Source organism: Rhinopithecus bieti, unplaced genomic scaffold, assembly GCF_001698545.2.
Source record: "Rhinopithecus bieti isolate Rb0 unplaced genomic scaffold, ASM169854v2 scaffold_13349, whole genome shotgun sequence".
NCBI classification, from domain to species: domain Eukaryota; kingdom Metazoa; phylum Chordata; class Mammalia; order Primates; family Cercopithecidae; genus Rhinopithecus; species Rhinopithecus bieti.
The window spans coordinates 1,137,618-1,152,872 of NW_016807772.1; the positions used below are offsets into that span (position 1 = coordinate 1,137,618).

Genomic DNA, 15,255 nt, shown 5'->3' on the forward strand with positions numbered 1-15,255 from the left:
CGTCATCTAGCACTTTTATTTTATTTTCTATTTATTTATTTATTTATTTATTTATTTATTTATTTATTTAGAGACAGAGTCTCATTCTGTCGCCCAGGCTGGAGTGTGGTGACTGTGCCATCTTGGCTCACTGCAGCCTCTGCCTCCTGGGTTCAAGTGATTCTCCTGCCTCAGCCTCCCAAGTAGCTGGAATTACAGACATGCACCACCATGCCCAGCTAATTTTTACATTTTTAGTAGAGATGGGGTTTCACCATGTTGGCCAGGCTGGTCTCAAGCTCCTGACTTCAAGTGATCCTCCCGCCTCAGCCTCCCAAAGTGCTGGGATTACAGGCATGAGCCACTATGCCCAGTCGGTACTTTTAAGAATTTATTGAGTTAATGCTTAAGATTTCTACAAACTAACCCAGCTATATACTGATCCTCTTTGAAAGGAGTTAAGTTTTCCATCCCTGTTTCATGCCACCTGGACAGAGGTAGCACAGTAACTGGTTAAAATAACAGACTATGGAATCAGAACACCTCAGTTCCAATCCCAGCTCCGCCACTTTCCAGTGGTGCAACATTGGCAAGTTAGTTAAGTATGGAGGGCTTCAGTTTGTAACATGGGAAGAAAATGTAGAGATCCTAGAGTCCCTGGAAAGCCCCCAGAACAGGCCCAGCATACAGCAAACCCTCAGGAGTACTATGACGTCGATACATGAGAACTTCAGCCCTTGGCAAGGTTCTCACAGTATACTTATTTCGACTGATTCAACTGTCAGTAACCCATTTCATGCATCATCACAAATTTGGCAACTGCTCCAGCTTTCAGAAGCCCAGGTCCCAAAGGCCTGCAAGCTCTCCACAGCCAAGACATGCAGTCTGGAATGTGAAGGCACAGAGGCAGTGAGGGGGTCATCCATGCCTTACGCTGCACACTTCCAGAATGGGTACATTTTCCTATGCCAAGGACATATTCATGCATTGCTTGGGCAAATTAAAAAGCACTTTTTTTCATGTAAAAGAAACATCCATGATTGAGTACTCAACAACAGTATCACCAATTATTATGCCCTGAAGGAAGGTCTCTGGAAGACAGAGATCAAAATCCAAGTATTCCGGTCTGTTTTGTTATTTTAAACATCATCTGAATAAGTTTGGTTGTCTGATTTTATAGACTATAGAAATTGACAACTGCACATTAGAAGAGAGGAGGGACAATACTGTGTGGTTGAAAAGAATGCTGAATTTGAAACCAGACACAGAGCTGGGCTGCTCACTAACCATGTAAGTTTAACTACTTGGAACCTTCTTTCTTCATCTGTAAAATGGATGTAACCGAACCAACTTTATAAGGATGCTTTGAGGATTAAATGAGATTACGTATATAAAGCACCCAGATCTATGCCAAAAGCATAAAGCACATTCTGAAAACAGCAATGAAAATTATGCTCAACCATACAAAACTGCTGTTTCTCTAAGTCAAAAACAGTTGAAGAGAGTCAAACTGACAGACAGGCTGGGCAGGCAGATGCTCTTATAGAGTAGTGAGGATCTGGGAGTGTGGGGTGCCCGGGGCAGGGCCTGAGGTCAGAGGAGCAGGTATTTACTGATGAGTGTGGTGTATTTCAACGTTTAGAAAAATGGCTCAGCTCTATCATCAGTGCACAGTCCATGAGTCCATGCTGACTAAAGCAAAGACAAAGCCCAGGGGAAACGTTTGCTTTTCAATTGTCATGAGAATTCAAAGGGTGAGAATCCACAGCTATTGAGCAAGTGGGCAAGGAATCCCACACACCTTAAATATCACGGTGTGATATCATGGTGTGCTATGGAGGGAATAACCAGTGCTCAGAACAATGACCCCAAAGTTTCTTCACTCAAGATTAAATTAATCTTCCATTTAAGATGACAATTTAGAATACATTTCAGGGTGAAAAAATACTCAATTTCATAAAAGTTCAACTTTGTAACAAAGTGTTAACGCCGGAGAAAGGATGCCATAGAACAGACAAACAGAAGCACAGCAGCAGCTGCCAGTGGACAGGGGAGGAGGGAGTGGCTACCTAACGGGTCCAGAGCTTCAGTTTGGGATGATAGAAAGTTGTGGAACTAGACAGTGGAGATGCATGTTCAACACCATGAACTTAATCCCACTGAAGTGGGTACTTTAAAATGGTAACAGAACTAAATTTTACATTATGTGTATTTTACCACAATTTTTTTAAGCACACACAAAAAACCCAGACAATATTTGAGTGCTTTCTATACTGAGCCCTCTATGTATACTATGTACCAAAAATGCTATGAAGTAAATATTACTATTACTATTTCTTTTCTTAGAGTCTCACTCTGTTACTCAGGCTGGAGTGCAGTGGTGTGATCACAGCTCACTGCAGCTCTGAAATCCTGAGCTCGAGTGATCCTCAGTGGTGTGATCACAGCTCACTGCAGCTCTGAAATCCTGAGCTCGAGTGATCCTCCCATCTCAGCCTCCCAAGTAGCTGGGAACACAGGCATATGCCACCATGCCTCGCTAATTTTGTTTTACCTTTTTTTTTTGAGATGGAGTTTTGCTCTGTCACCCAGGCTGGAGGGCAATGGCATGATCTCGACTCACTGCAACCTTTGCCTCCCAGGTTCAAGTGATTCCCCTGCCTCAGCCTCCAAGTAGCTGGGATTACAGGCACCTGCCACCAAGTCTGGCTAGTTTTTTGTATTTTTAGTAGAGATGGGGTTTCACCATGTTGCCCAGGCTGGTCTTGAACTCCTGACCTCAGATGAGCCACCTGCCTCGGCCTCCCAAAGTGCTGGGATTAAAGGCATGAGCTACCATGCCTGGCCTTTTTTTTTTTTTGAAGAGATGGGGTCTCACTATGTTGCCCAGACTGGTCTTGAACTCCTGGCCTCAAGTAATCCTCCCACCTCAGCCTTCCAAAGTGCTGGGATTACAGATGTGAGCCACCGTGTCAGGCTGAGGTAAATATTATTATCCTCATTTTACAGGAAGAAACTGTACCTCATGAAACAAGGCAATGTAGTTTCCCCAAACTGCACCCAACCAGTAAGCAGCGAGGCCAGGATTTGAACACCAGCTGACAGAGTTCCAAGGCTGGGTCTCTGCAATGCTTAGACCAACTCACGCTTAGAAAACGCACTCATGTGAAACTTGCGTAGCTGAATAATGCTGGCAGCTGAGGTGTTAGAAAGCTTAGGTGAAGTCAATAAGAGAGTCTACATAAATCTTGACTCTTCGAAGCAGGTTTTTAATAAAGGATAGGAATACTGAATTGTTTTGGAACACTAAAAGGTCCACACCTTCATTTTTCATGATGTAGTGGACGATTTGCCCAACAGTGTCACTGTTTTCATTCATACTGTCGTTCAATTCTGAAAGAGAAAAGAGGAGGGGAGAACAGGTTACAAGTGGTCACCAGCATCAAGTCAATCAGTCTTAGAACCCAAGACTTCACTGAAGTTTCCAGGAGCCTCAGGAGATCACCCAAGGTGCTACGATTCTAGGCTTTCTCCCTCCAGCCCCAAACTTCCTCATGCGCAACAAGCATCAAGAGAAAGTATCAGAGCTGTCCGTCTATCTCTTCTGAAGCTCAAATGCTCACTCACTTTCCAGACAATAATTTGAAAATGCATTTGTACCAGTCCTCATTATTATTTCTCTCTCATCATTTCCTTAAAGCCTTAGGAGAAATGGGAAGAAGAAAGCTCATTTAAAAAGAAAAAATTCTCCTTGGATTTTATTTTAATTGCAGACTTACTATATCAATTTACAATATTAATTTCCTTTTTAAATTGGATCATAATTCATCCATGTTCATCAGACTGTCCTATCCTCTGAAATACACTTTCAAATTACCTACATTCCAGGCTTGGTTATTTGTCCACAAACTCAGTTTACTTTGGGGACTCTGTACCAGGAGTGTACATGATGGTCTTTGGGAAAAAAAGCAAACCACTCTGAAACCAATCTGCAAAATTTGTTTCAGTAAGACAAGAAGAACAAGGGAGGGTTGAAACACTCCGTCCTAGTTCACAGAGAATACATACATCAAGGTGTGCAATGTCCTACTCATTTACAAGGAAAATGTCTTCTCCATCCAAAGGTCAGCTTTCCCCCACGTGAACATGCATGTTTGGTTAGACAGCTCAGAAGCTGGCTGCTAAGCCAACCTACAGAGCATCTGGGAAGGAGGAGAGGGGGAGGGTCCACTTGCTGTTGACAAACACTTGGCTGCGGTTTGCTCACAGGCTCATACATGACTCATCATGCAATCCTATTCCTTCTCAGCCTCAAAGGTCAGTGGGGGTGGGAAAAACCAACAGTCCAGCAAGCTGGCAAGGAACGTTCCAGGAACCTCCCCCCAGCCAGCCCTGCTTTGCCTGAAGGGCGACCTACTCCAATGTCACCTCTCTGCATAAACTGCCCTTAGTGGGGCTGAAAGAAATGGGGGGAGTCACCTACTACCTCTCAAGGCCCAAGTCAGGAAACATCCCTAAAGATGATGGGAAAGAAACATCAGCGGAGAAAACAGGATTTCGTCTCCCAGGTTTTTCTAAACACTACCTTATGACTCCACGTTAGGAGAAAAAGATGAGACAGCCTGAAGTTAGTACTAAGGCACCAGTTCTTGCCATACCTTTTTCTGCACTGTACACATGATCGTTTACTTAATGAACACAAATTCCAATCACAAATATTTAAGATAGAACTCCCCCAGCAAAAGTAACATCACAAACATGGTGAGACCTATTTTAATTTTTCCTTCACTCTTATTCAAATCTGATTCCATAATAATAGTAAGGATTAATATTTAATGAGTGGTCATATATTCCAAATACCAAATGCATCTTTCCTCTAAATTTCACAGAAACCCCAAAAGGTGAGGATTGTTTTCCTCGTTGAAATTAAATTAAAATGTCAAATGAATAAGATTAAATTAATTAAAAATACATTTAAGTGAAATTATACATAGCAGAGTCAGAGCACACAATAACTTGTCTAAGGCCACTGGGCAAGAATGGGTGCCCTGCCTGGCAGGTATTCAGTAATGAAAGCAAGTTTTCAAACTAGGTATAATTACTGCGCATCTGCACTTACACTACACTGCACCACCTGCCGCTAAAATGGATCATTCTGCCTCAGAGAGATGGAAAGCATATATCACTGGTTTCATATTTTAAAACTGTCTCCTCACCCCCAATAAAAAGAACCCGGGTTATTTACCTATCTTTTCAACCTTCTCTTCTTCGATATCTTGCTCTGCTTCTGTCGTACAACGATAGCCTTTCTTCTTAAGCAGGTGGCAAATGAGGACGCCGAAGAGACCCATGATAAAGAACACAGGGACAAGCGCATATGCAATATATTCTGGGTGTCCATTCCCAGTATCATTGCTGGGCGACGGGGTCGTCTCTGTTCTGGAGTGCAATGTGCGGCTGCTCCCATTGTCTACAGAAAGAAACATGCATGCTGCATTAGATATCTGTCCAGGGAAGAAAAACCTAATGACTCTCAGGTAATGTTCAGAGTAAATCAGGGTCTGCTCCCAAAACCACAGGCCATGGAGACTGGTGGGTCTGGCTGCAGAGGCACAAGACAGCCCAGGTCTGGGCTCAAACAGTCTGAGTTTAACTCTGTTACTCATGAACCAGGTCCCACGCTGGGTCATTTTTTAAAAAACCCTTTGAAGACAGCTGCTTCTTCATTGTGGAATGAGTGTACAGGGTTGTAGTGAAGGGTCTAGCACAGAACAAACACATAAACATTACATGTTAACATTACAAGCACAGAATGAACACATAAACATTACATGTAACATTACAAACATTACATAAACATGACATTACATTATAGCACGGTTCTTAGTGATTAAGAGAACGGCCTCAGGACACTCAAGTTCAATGCCCAGCTCCACCATTTAGCAGCTCTGTGACAATGGATAAGAACTTAATTAACATCTTGATGCTTTGGTTTCTCATGCAATGGGCATACTAATACTACCTGCCCACCCTTCCAGGATTGTTATGAAGATGAAATAAATTATTACATGTAAACTAGCAAGCAACATAGCAAATAGTCACCCACACGCCAGGCACCATTCTAGGCACTTGTGATGCAAGCACATCACACTGAGCAAAACAGGCAGAAATTGTTATCCTCATGCAGCTTACATTCTAGGAGGACTGAGTAAACTAGCAGATCTAGAGTATGAAGAAGAGGGAAAAGTCAGGGATAGCATCAAGATCTTGGCCTGGGGCACAAACATAAAAATGGCAGTGAGTGCACTTGTTTATCTGTTCACTAATCCCCATAAACACTGAACGCATGCCAGTTATGTGACAAGCACCACACTAGGTGGGAACTGGACAGAGCGATGAACAATGTAACGCAGCCCCTGCCATCTTGAGGCTTGTAGGATGGCATCAGAAATAGCCATTAAACAAGTATGCACGGGCCGATCGTGACAGATTGTGAGAAATGCTGTGGAACACACCGGGTACTAGAAGAGAAAAGAACAGTGAAGATCTACTGTATGACTTCAAGAATAGGGAAGCTGTGAAGTGGGTATCTTTTGGAGAAAAGGGGAAGTTGTTGCCTTTAGACATGTCAAAGTATCATATGAATATATATATGAGAGGCAGTTTGATATCTTAGCCTGCAGGGGTGCCACATGGACTCCGGAAAGCAGTGAGCCTGGAGCACACAATTATACGATGTGGCCAATTGAGACAGCAGGAAGAACACACTGGACTGGGCACGGTGGCTCACACCTGTAATCACAGCACCTTGGGAGGCTGAGAGGGGGGCGAATCAATTGAGGTCAGGAGTTCGAGACCAGCCTGGGCAACATGGTGAAACCCCGTCTCCACTAAAAATGCAAAAATTAGCTGGGCATTGTGGTACACAACCGTGGTCCCAGCTACTTGGGAGGCTGAGGTGAGAGGATCACTTGAGCCTGGGAGGCAGAGGTTGCAGTGAGCCAAGATTGCACCACCGCACTTCAGCCTGGGTGACAGAGCAAGGCTGTCTCAAAAAAAAAAAAAAAAAAAATTAAATTAAATTAAATAAAAAATTATTAAAAAGTGAGCCTTATATATGTTCCCATCACACAGTAAGCACTATAAATGTGTCAGCTACCACTATTAGTATTTAGGCTGGGCACGGTGGCTCACATCTGTAATCCCAACACTTTGGGAGGCCAAGGCAGGCAGGCAGATCACTCGACGCCGGAGTTCAGGAAGAATACACTGTGTAGCAAAAGAATCAGCAGAGCACCATGCCATGGAAAAATGAGGAAAGAAGTACAAAATGAAGGTAGGGGAGTCGGGTAGATGAGAACCAAAGAAAACTGCAGGGTTTGACTGAAACGAAGCTTCGGTATTTAGAATATCCTCACTGTGAAGAGATAAAATGAGGTTTTCCTCATCAAGGGAGGTTCACACACACTGCTCAAGAAACCCAGAAATTGGAAAACTAGAGGCATTTAAATATAAGCTTTCTTAAGAGAATTTTGGTGAGAAAAGAATCCGTATTGTAAGTGAGAGCAGCAAGAGGCAGCCAAATGCCCAGGCAGACAGGGGCGGGTCCCTGGTGAAACCCCACCTCCATGCTGAAGACAGTTTAAAGCCTGAAAGCCAAGTTACAAGTTAAATCCTCCCACCAGATGGAGGACTTGTCTTCCCGTTTGGTGCACTTTCCTCACAAACCAATCAGCACACACCCGCCGTTCAGAGTCCATAAAAGGCCCCAGACCCAGCCACACGGGAGGAACTTCAAGTAGGGGAACCATTCCCCAGAACCCCACATTGCCTCACTGTTGAAAGCCGTTTTCATTCCTCGATAAAATTATTCTCCGCCCTCCTCACCCTTCAATGTGTCGTGTATCCCCATTCTTCTTGGGTGCACTACAAGAGCTTGGGAACTGCTAAAGCGGGTACAAGCTATACCACAGGCGAGAGCTGAAGCACGCCAGCATGGCCAAGCGAGGCCTGGGCAGGGCTTCGCCAGCCGGGAGGTCCCCAGTTTACAAGTGACCCCAGTTACAAACTCCTGCGTCATAATGGGAACAAATACCTGGTATGAAATGAGCACAGTTCATCACAGCAGCAAACAATATCAAACAGAACTTTATTTGCAAACCAGAGGCCACAGAACAAAGGCTACCTCTCTTTCACATGGAAATATCCATTATCTTTGAACATGAAAGGAAATAATTGGTTTCTTAAGTTTGTAAGAGGTTGCATTCATTACTTTATCAGACAACCTCCAGAATTTGAAATAGTCTGTGTTTTCTGATTTCTCCCTGAAGAATTAGTATAATAAATAAATCCCTAAATATATGCAATATACCATCTAAATTAGGGTTTAACCTCATGGCTTATTTTCAATAAAAACCAGAAACATTTATTTAACTCCTTTTATGGTCCTAAAATAGTAAGTTTTATTAATTCCTTTATATAACACATATTCCATGCAACAAGAATAGGTGAAGTAAGCAGCACGCTGAGATCAAGGAGCTTTCCTCAGAATCACCGTCTGTTTCAATCTGGGGGTGATAATAAATGCTTTTGGGGGAGACAATGGGAAACCGATGAAAGCAGAGGGGCTCAGAATTGGAATCAAACACCTCCCTCTGACTCAGGTGATTGAGAAGGTGTCTTTAAGGGAGGAGACCACCCCTCATATTGTCTTATGCCCAGTTTCTGCCTCCAAAGAAAGAAGAAGTAAAAACTAAAAGGCAGAAATGAAATCCACAGGCAGACAGCCCCGCGCCGCACCCTGGGCCTGGTAGTTAAAGATCGACTCCTGACCTAATTGGTTCTGTTATCTGTAGATTACAGACATTGTATAGAAATGCACTGTGAAAATCCCTATCTTGTTTTGTTCCCATCTAATTACCGGTGCATGCAGCCCCCAGTCACGTACCCTCTACTTGCTCAATCAGTCACGACCCTCTCACACGCACCCCCTTAGAGTTGTGAGCCCTTAAAAGGGACAGGAATTGAAAACGGACAGGAATTGAAAAGGGGCAGGAATTGCTCACTCGGGGAGCTCGGCTCTTGAGACAGAAGTCTTGCCGAGGCCCCCGGCCGAATAAACCCCTTCCTTCTTTATTTCGGTGTCTAAGGAGTTTTGTCTGCGGCTCGTCCTGTTACATCTTCATGGTGAATTTGACATGTGGCAAACCCTTACAAACACTACGTATCTACAGAGCTCTGTGACTTACAAACGTGTCATTCACTTAATTTCATTAATTATCGTGCCATGAAAAAACTGAAGATACGAATCTAAATTAGTGAAGCATACAAATTATAGGGAGATGCAATATAGCACTTTTTCGGCCTCTGAGCCAAAGCTAAGCCATCATGTCCCCTGTGAACTGGACATACATGGCCGGTTCCTGCCTTAACTAACGACATTCCACCACAAAAGAAGTGAAAATGGCCTGTTCCTGCCCTGACTGATGACATTACCTTGTGAAATTCCTTTTCCTGGCTCATCCTGGCTCAAAAGCTCCCCTACTAAGCACCTTGTGACCCCCTACCCCTGCCCGCCAGAGAACAACCCCCTTTGACTGTAATTTTCCTTTACCTACCCAAATCCTACAAAACAGCCCCACCTCTATCTCCCTTCACGGACTCTCTTTTCAGACTCAGCCCGCCTGCACCCAGGTGATTAAAAAGCTTTATTGCTCACAGAAAGTCTGTTTGGTGGTCTCTTCACACAGAGCGCATGACAGTACTCAGATTAAAAGCTCAGACCTGGCAGAAATAACAGACAAGTTATCTGGCCACATACTAGACATGTCATCTTAAGCGAGCAATTTTAACTGTTCTGTACTCTGTTTCCTCTCATAAAAAGGATCAAAATCAACGTGACTAATCTGTGATAATTTTAAAGGATGGCCCTGTGAAATAAAAATCTAATCTTGGACCCCAATTTACTATGTGCCAAAAGGAAAAAATTAAGCTGAAAGCTGAGTCATTCAAGAAACTGCCTTTCCTTTTGTTCTTATGCAGATAGCTACCGATAAAAGGTTAAGTATCTGCACAGGTAGCTAGCTACTCCATGCTCACCTTATCTTAGGTGTTGACTGACCGACATAATTGACTATTACTCTGCCCGCTCCTTTTCCCTTGCAACAGGTAGATTCAGTAATGTGACCATCTGCTCCCTCTTTCCCCTTTAAGTATTGAAACCCTCAAAATCTTCTTTGGAAAATGCCATGAACCACAGATTGTTCCAGTGAATTTGAGATCCTTTTCTCTGGGCATGTCCTTAACCTTTGCAAAATAAACTTCTAAATTGATTCGAGACCTGTCTCAGATACTTTTTGGTTTCCAGCTTCAAAATTATTTCATACTGCTTCTCCTGAGAGGTGAGGTCTGTATCTCCTTCCCTTACATTTATACTCTTCTCTCCCTGACCCACAGAATGTGTTGGGAGTGATGCATTATCACTTTCCAGCCTCAGGCAACAAGAAACTGATAACTTCTACTTTCCGTTTCCTGGGGCACTTGCTCCTGGAACCCAGCCACCATGCTGTAAGGAAGCCTAAGCTTCCCTGCAGAGAGAAAATAGCAGGCATCAACTTATCAGCCAGTAATAGCCATAATAAAAGTAGATCCTATAGTCCCAACTGATGCTGCATGGGGCAAAGATGAGCTGTCTGTGATGAACCCTGTCCAAATTGTATAACAGATCCTTAAACACAAGAAATGATTGCTGTTTTCAGCCGCTAAGCTTTGGGGTTGTTTGTTATACAGCAGAAGTAACTGGAAGCCTGCTGCATGGTGTCATTGTGAAGATTAAACAATGTTAATAGGTAAAGCATTCAGAAGAGTGTCTACAAAAAGGTGGGCACTGCATTTTAGTCATAATCATAAAAGATCTGCATTATTTAGTAAGATAGCTGCTAGCCACATGTAGCTGTTTAAATGTAAATTTAAGCCAAATGAATTTAAATAAAGTTAAAAATTCAGTTCCTCAGTTGAATTAGCCACACCTCAAGCGCCCAGTGGCCATGTGTGGCTAACTGCTACCATACTGGACAGGCCAGATAAAGAACATTTCCACCATCCCAGAAAGTTTTTTTGGACAGTGCTGTTGAGTGTTACAAAGAATAACCAACAAGAAAGGTGCAGGGTGGAGAATATATTGTGATCTACCTTAACAATCCAATGAAAAATAGCTTTCAAATAAAAAGGAACTATTCATACCTAATGTCTAAAACATTTATAAACTTCAGTAGGTGTCAGGCCTCTGAGCCAAAGCTAAGCCATCATATCCCGTGACCTGCGCGTACACATCCAGATGGCAGTTCCTGCCGTAACTGACGACATTACCTTGTGAAATTCCTTTTCCTGGCTCATCCTGGCTCAAAAGCTCCCCACTGAGCACCCTGTGACCCCCTACCCCTGCCCACCAGAGAACAACCCCCTTTGACTGTAATTTTCCTTTACCTACCAAATCCTGTAAAACGGCCCCACCCCTATCTCCCTTCGCTGACTCTCTTTTCAGACTCAGCCCGCCTGCACCCAGGTGAAATAAACACCTTGTTGCTCACGCAGAGCTGTTTGGTGGTCTCTTCACACGGACGCACATGACAGTAGGTTTAATTTTCCTTCAATTTACACTAATAATTTGCTGAGAAACACTGTATCCCTCCTTCTTCTTCACCCCTAGCTGAATCATGTCTGAATCACGAACAAATTATTTAGTCCAAATAGCAAAGGTTGTTGCATTATTTATAAAAGTCAAAAAACAGCAACACCTGCATATTTGCAATGAGATAATAAGAACATATCTAAGTCACTGTGTTTCATTTGATGAAATAACATGCACTATTTAAAGATCTACGAAATTTTTTGTGAAGATATGGGAAAACACTATGACCCAATGTTGAATTTCAAAAGCTGGACTCAAAATCTTACATGCACTACAATCCAACTAGTTTTTTTAAAAAAGAAAAACACAGGAAGATATAAAGCCAAAACCAAAATACTAAGTGATTCTGGGTGCCAAAATAATGAAATTAATTTAATTTTATCTTTATACTTTTACGTAACTTTCTAAAATGAGTATGTACTACTTTTGTACCAAGATGGTAGACACTTTAAAAAGTATGTAGAGCAGAGGCTGTCAGTCATTTGAGAGTCACAGACCCCTTTGTGAGGTCTGAGGGATGCTAGGTTTCCTATTTCAAAATTTTGCCTCTCGGTTCTGTGAGTTCTTGAACCCAAATTAATATAAGGGCAAGTGATGTAATAAGAACGACATCCAAGTTTCTGCTTGAGCAACATAGTGGACATGGTCCCATTCATTGTGATGGGAAATATCTGAAAATAAAACAAGTTTGCTTGGTGTTATGATTTGAATTTTGTCACCCCCTCCTAAATTTATATGTTGAACTCCTAACCCCCAATACCTCAGAATGTATTTGGAGATAGGAACTTTACATAGGTCATCTAGTTAAAATGAAGTCATCGGGATGGACCCTAGTCCCATATGATTGGTATCCTTCTGAAAAGGGGGAATGTGCAGATAGACACAGGGGAAAGACCGTGTGAAGAAAAAGGCAGAGATCTGGATGATGCTTCTTTTACAAGCCAAGGGACACCAAAGATTGCCAGCAAATCACCAGAACCCAGGAGAGAGGCATGAAACAGATTCTCTCATAGCCCTCAGAAGGAGGCAACCTTGCTGACACATTCCTCTTGGACTTCTCTGTTGTTGAAGCCACCCTGTCTGTGGTACATTGTTAGGCAGCTCTAGCAAACAAATTCACTTGGCCTCTCGAGGACAACATCACAGTTCAGTTTTGAACATGCAGAGATAGAGGTAAGTAGGGGACATCCAGATGGAAATACACATTGAGCAACTGGATCTGTTCCACTCAGAAGCTCAGGAAGAACTGCCAGAGCTCCACTCTAGGATGAACAGCCAGAACTCCACTTTAGGACAGAGAGGAAGGAGTTTCCAGAAGAGGTAAGTAGTCAGCTGGATTAGATGCTATAAGAGAGTGCAACTAAAATACAAAGGAAAATGGTGCCACTACTATGTTAGATAGTATTAAGGCTTCTCAAAAGGTTAAAAATATAACTACTATGTGATCTAGAAATCCCACTTCTGGGTACATATCCAAAAAAAGGATTGAAATCAGGATCTTGAGGGCACTCCCATGTTCTCTGCAGCATTAGTTACAAAAGCCAAGATGTGGAAGCCACCAAAATGCCCATCGATAGACAAAGGGATAAAGAAATTGTGGCATATGAAAATGGAGTATTATTCAGCTTTATAAAGAAGAAAATCCTGCCAAATGTGACAACATGGGCAAACCCTGAGGACATTATGCTAAATGAAATAAGCCAAACACCGAAGGACAAATACTAGATAATTCTGTTTATATGAGGTATCTAAAATAGTCAAACTCATAGAAACCAGAGAGTAGAATGGTGTTTGCCAGAGGCTGGGCAGGCAGGGGAAAAGGGATAGTTGCAGATCAACAGGCATAAAATATAAAATTTCAGTTACACGAGATGAGTAAGTTCTAGAGATCTGACAATACTATATTGTGCACTTAAAAATTTGTTCAGAGAGTAGACCTCATGTTAAATGTTCTTACCACAATACATATGTTTTTTTTTCTTCTTTTTTTTTGGAGACGGAGGTCTCGCTCTGGCCCAGCTGAGTGCAGTGGCCGGAATCTCAGCTCACCTGCAAGCTCTGCTCCCGGGTTACGCCTATCTCTGCCTCAGCCTCCCAAGTACGCTGGGACTACAGCGCGCCCGCCACCTTCGCTCCCGGGCTTAGTTTTCTGTATCTTTTTAGTAGAGACGGGGTTTCACCGTGTTAGCAGGATTGTCTTGATCTTCTGAACCTCCGTGATCCGCCTGTCTCCAGCCTCCCAAAATGCTGGGAAGGCTTGAGCCACCGCGCCCGGCCCCTTACCACAATTTTTAAAAAGAGAGAGAAAGAAAGAAACAGATAACCTGCTAAAGTTTGAATATGATCTGTCCCCTCCAAAACACATGTTGAAATGTGGTCCCCAGTGTAGCAGTGTTGAGCTGTAGTAGGACCTTTAAGAAGTGCTTGGGTCTTGGGGATTCCATGCTCATGAAGGAGTTCATGCTCTTCTCACAGAAGTGAGTAAGTTCTCATGGGAGGGGGTTAGTTACTGGGAGTGTAGATTGTTATAAAAGCGAGTTCAGCTTCCTCGGCACTTTCCTGCTTCCTCTCTCACCATGTGATTTCTTCCACTTTGTCACTGATGTCATGAAGCAGCAAGAGGCCCTTACCAGATATGGCTGTCCAATCTTGGACTTCCCATCTTCCAGAACTGTGAGCTAAATAAACCTCTTTTCTTTACAAATTACGCAGTCTTGGGTATTCCGTTATAGCAACAGAAAACAAACGAAGACACAACCCAAGAGAAATCTTTAGAAAGAGGCTGGAGAAAAACTGAGATAAATCAGGCCACACAGAAATTCCTAAGAATACATGGGAAACCTTCAGTTTCTAATTTAGGAGCAGCTTGGGATTTTTTAACTTCCCTCTTGTTGGATTTTACTCCCTGTTTGTCTGTAGTTTCTTGAAGTAAACGTTCTTTAAAAATGCTAAAGATAAAGTAAAACAAAAAATGAAATAAATAGACAAAAATAAAATAGAAAGAAAAACAATCCACAGAAGATCTTTGGTGGCCTTGCTGGAGCAGTTTTCCAATGAAGTGGATGGCAAGATACAAGCTGGATTCCCTGGGTTCAGGAACAGAGACACTGAGCTCACTGTGCTCCTTCTAGAAGCCCAGTCTGAGCAAGCAAGGAGGGTAGGGTAGTTCACCCTCAGGGTGAAGGGAAGAAATTTGTGTTTGGAATTTATTTATTTTTTTTTTTTAGGCGGAGTCTCGCTCTGTCGCCCGGACTGGAGTGCAGTGGACGGATCTCAGCTCACCGCAAGCTCCGCCTCCTGGGTTCACGCCATTCTCCTGCCTCAGCCTCCCGAGTAGCTGGGACTACAGGCACCCACCACCTCGCCCGGCTAGTTTTTTGTTTTTTTTTTTAGTAGAGACGGGGTTTCACCGTGTTAGCCAGGATGGTCTCGATCTCCTGACCTCGTGATCCACCCGTCTCGGCCTCCCAATGGAATTTATTTTTTAAGTGGATGAAACCAAAGTATTTATATGTAGAAAGGAAGGAGCAAAAACGAGAGACAGAGAGGGAGTATGAAGCAATGGCCTTGAGATGATTTCCATATGA

The 15,255-nt window shown here is 43.0% G+C and overlaps 1 protein-coding gene across 1 annotated transcript in view; it reads right to left on the reverse strand.

Moving 5' to 3' along the window:
• The window catches only part of RELL1 (RELT like 1), a 77,516-nt gene that overhangs the window by 35,083 nt on the left and 27,178 nt on the right, over positions 1–15,255 (reverse strand). The window contains exons 2-3 of the mRNA XM_017883773.1: positions 5,225–5,449; positions 3,301–3,372 (exon numbers count right to left, since the gene is read on the reverse strand). Of these exons, the coding sequence (XP_017739262.1) occupies positions 3,301–3,372; positions 5,225–5,449 (297 nt within the window). The remainder of the gene's footprint in view (positions 1–3,300; positions 3,373–5,224; positions 5,450–15,255) is intronic.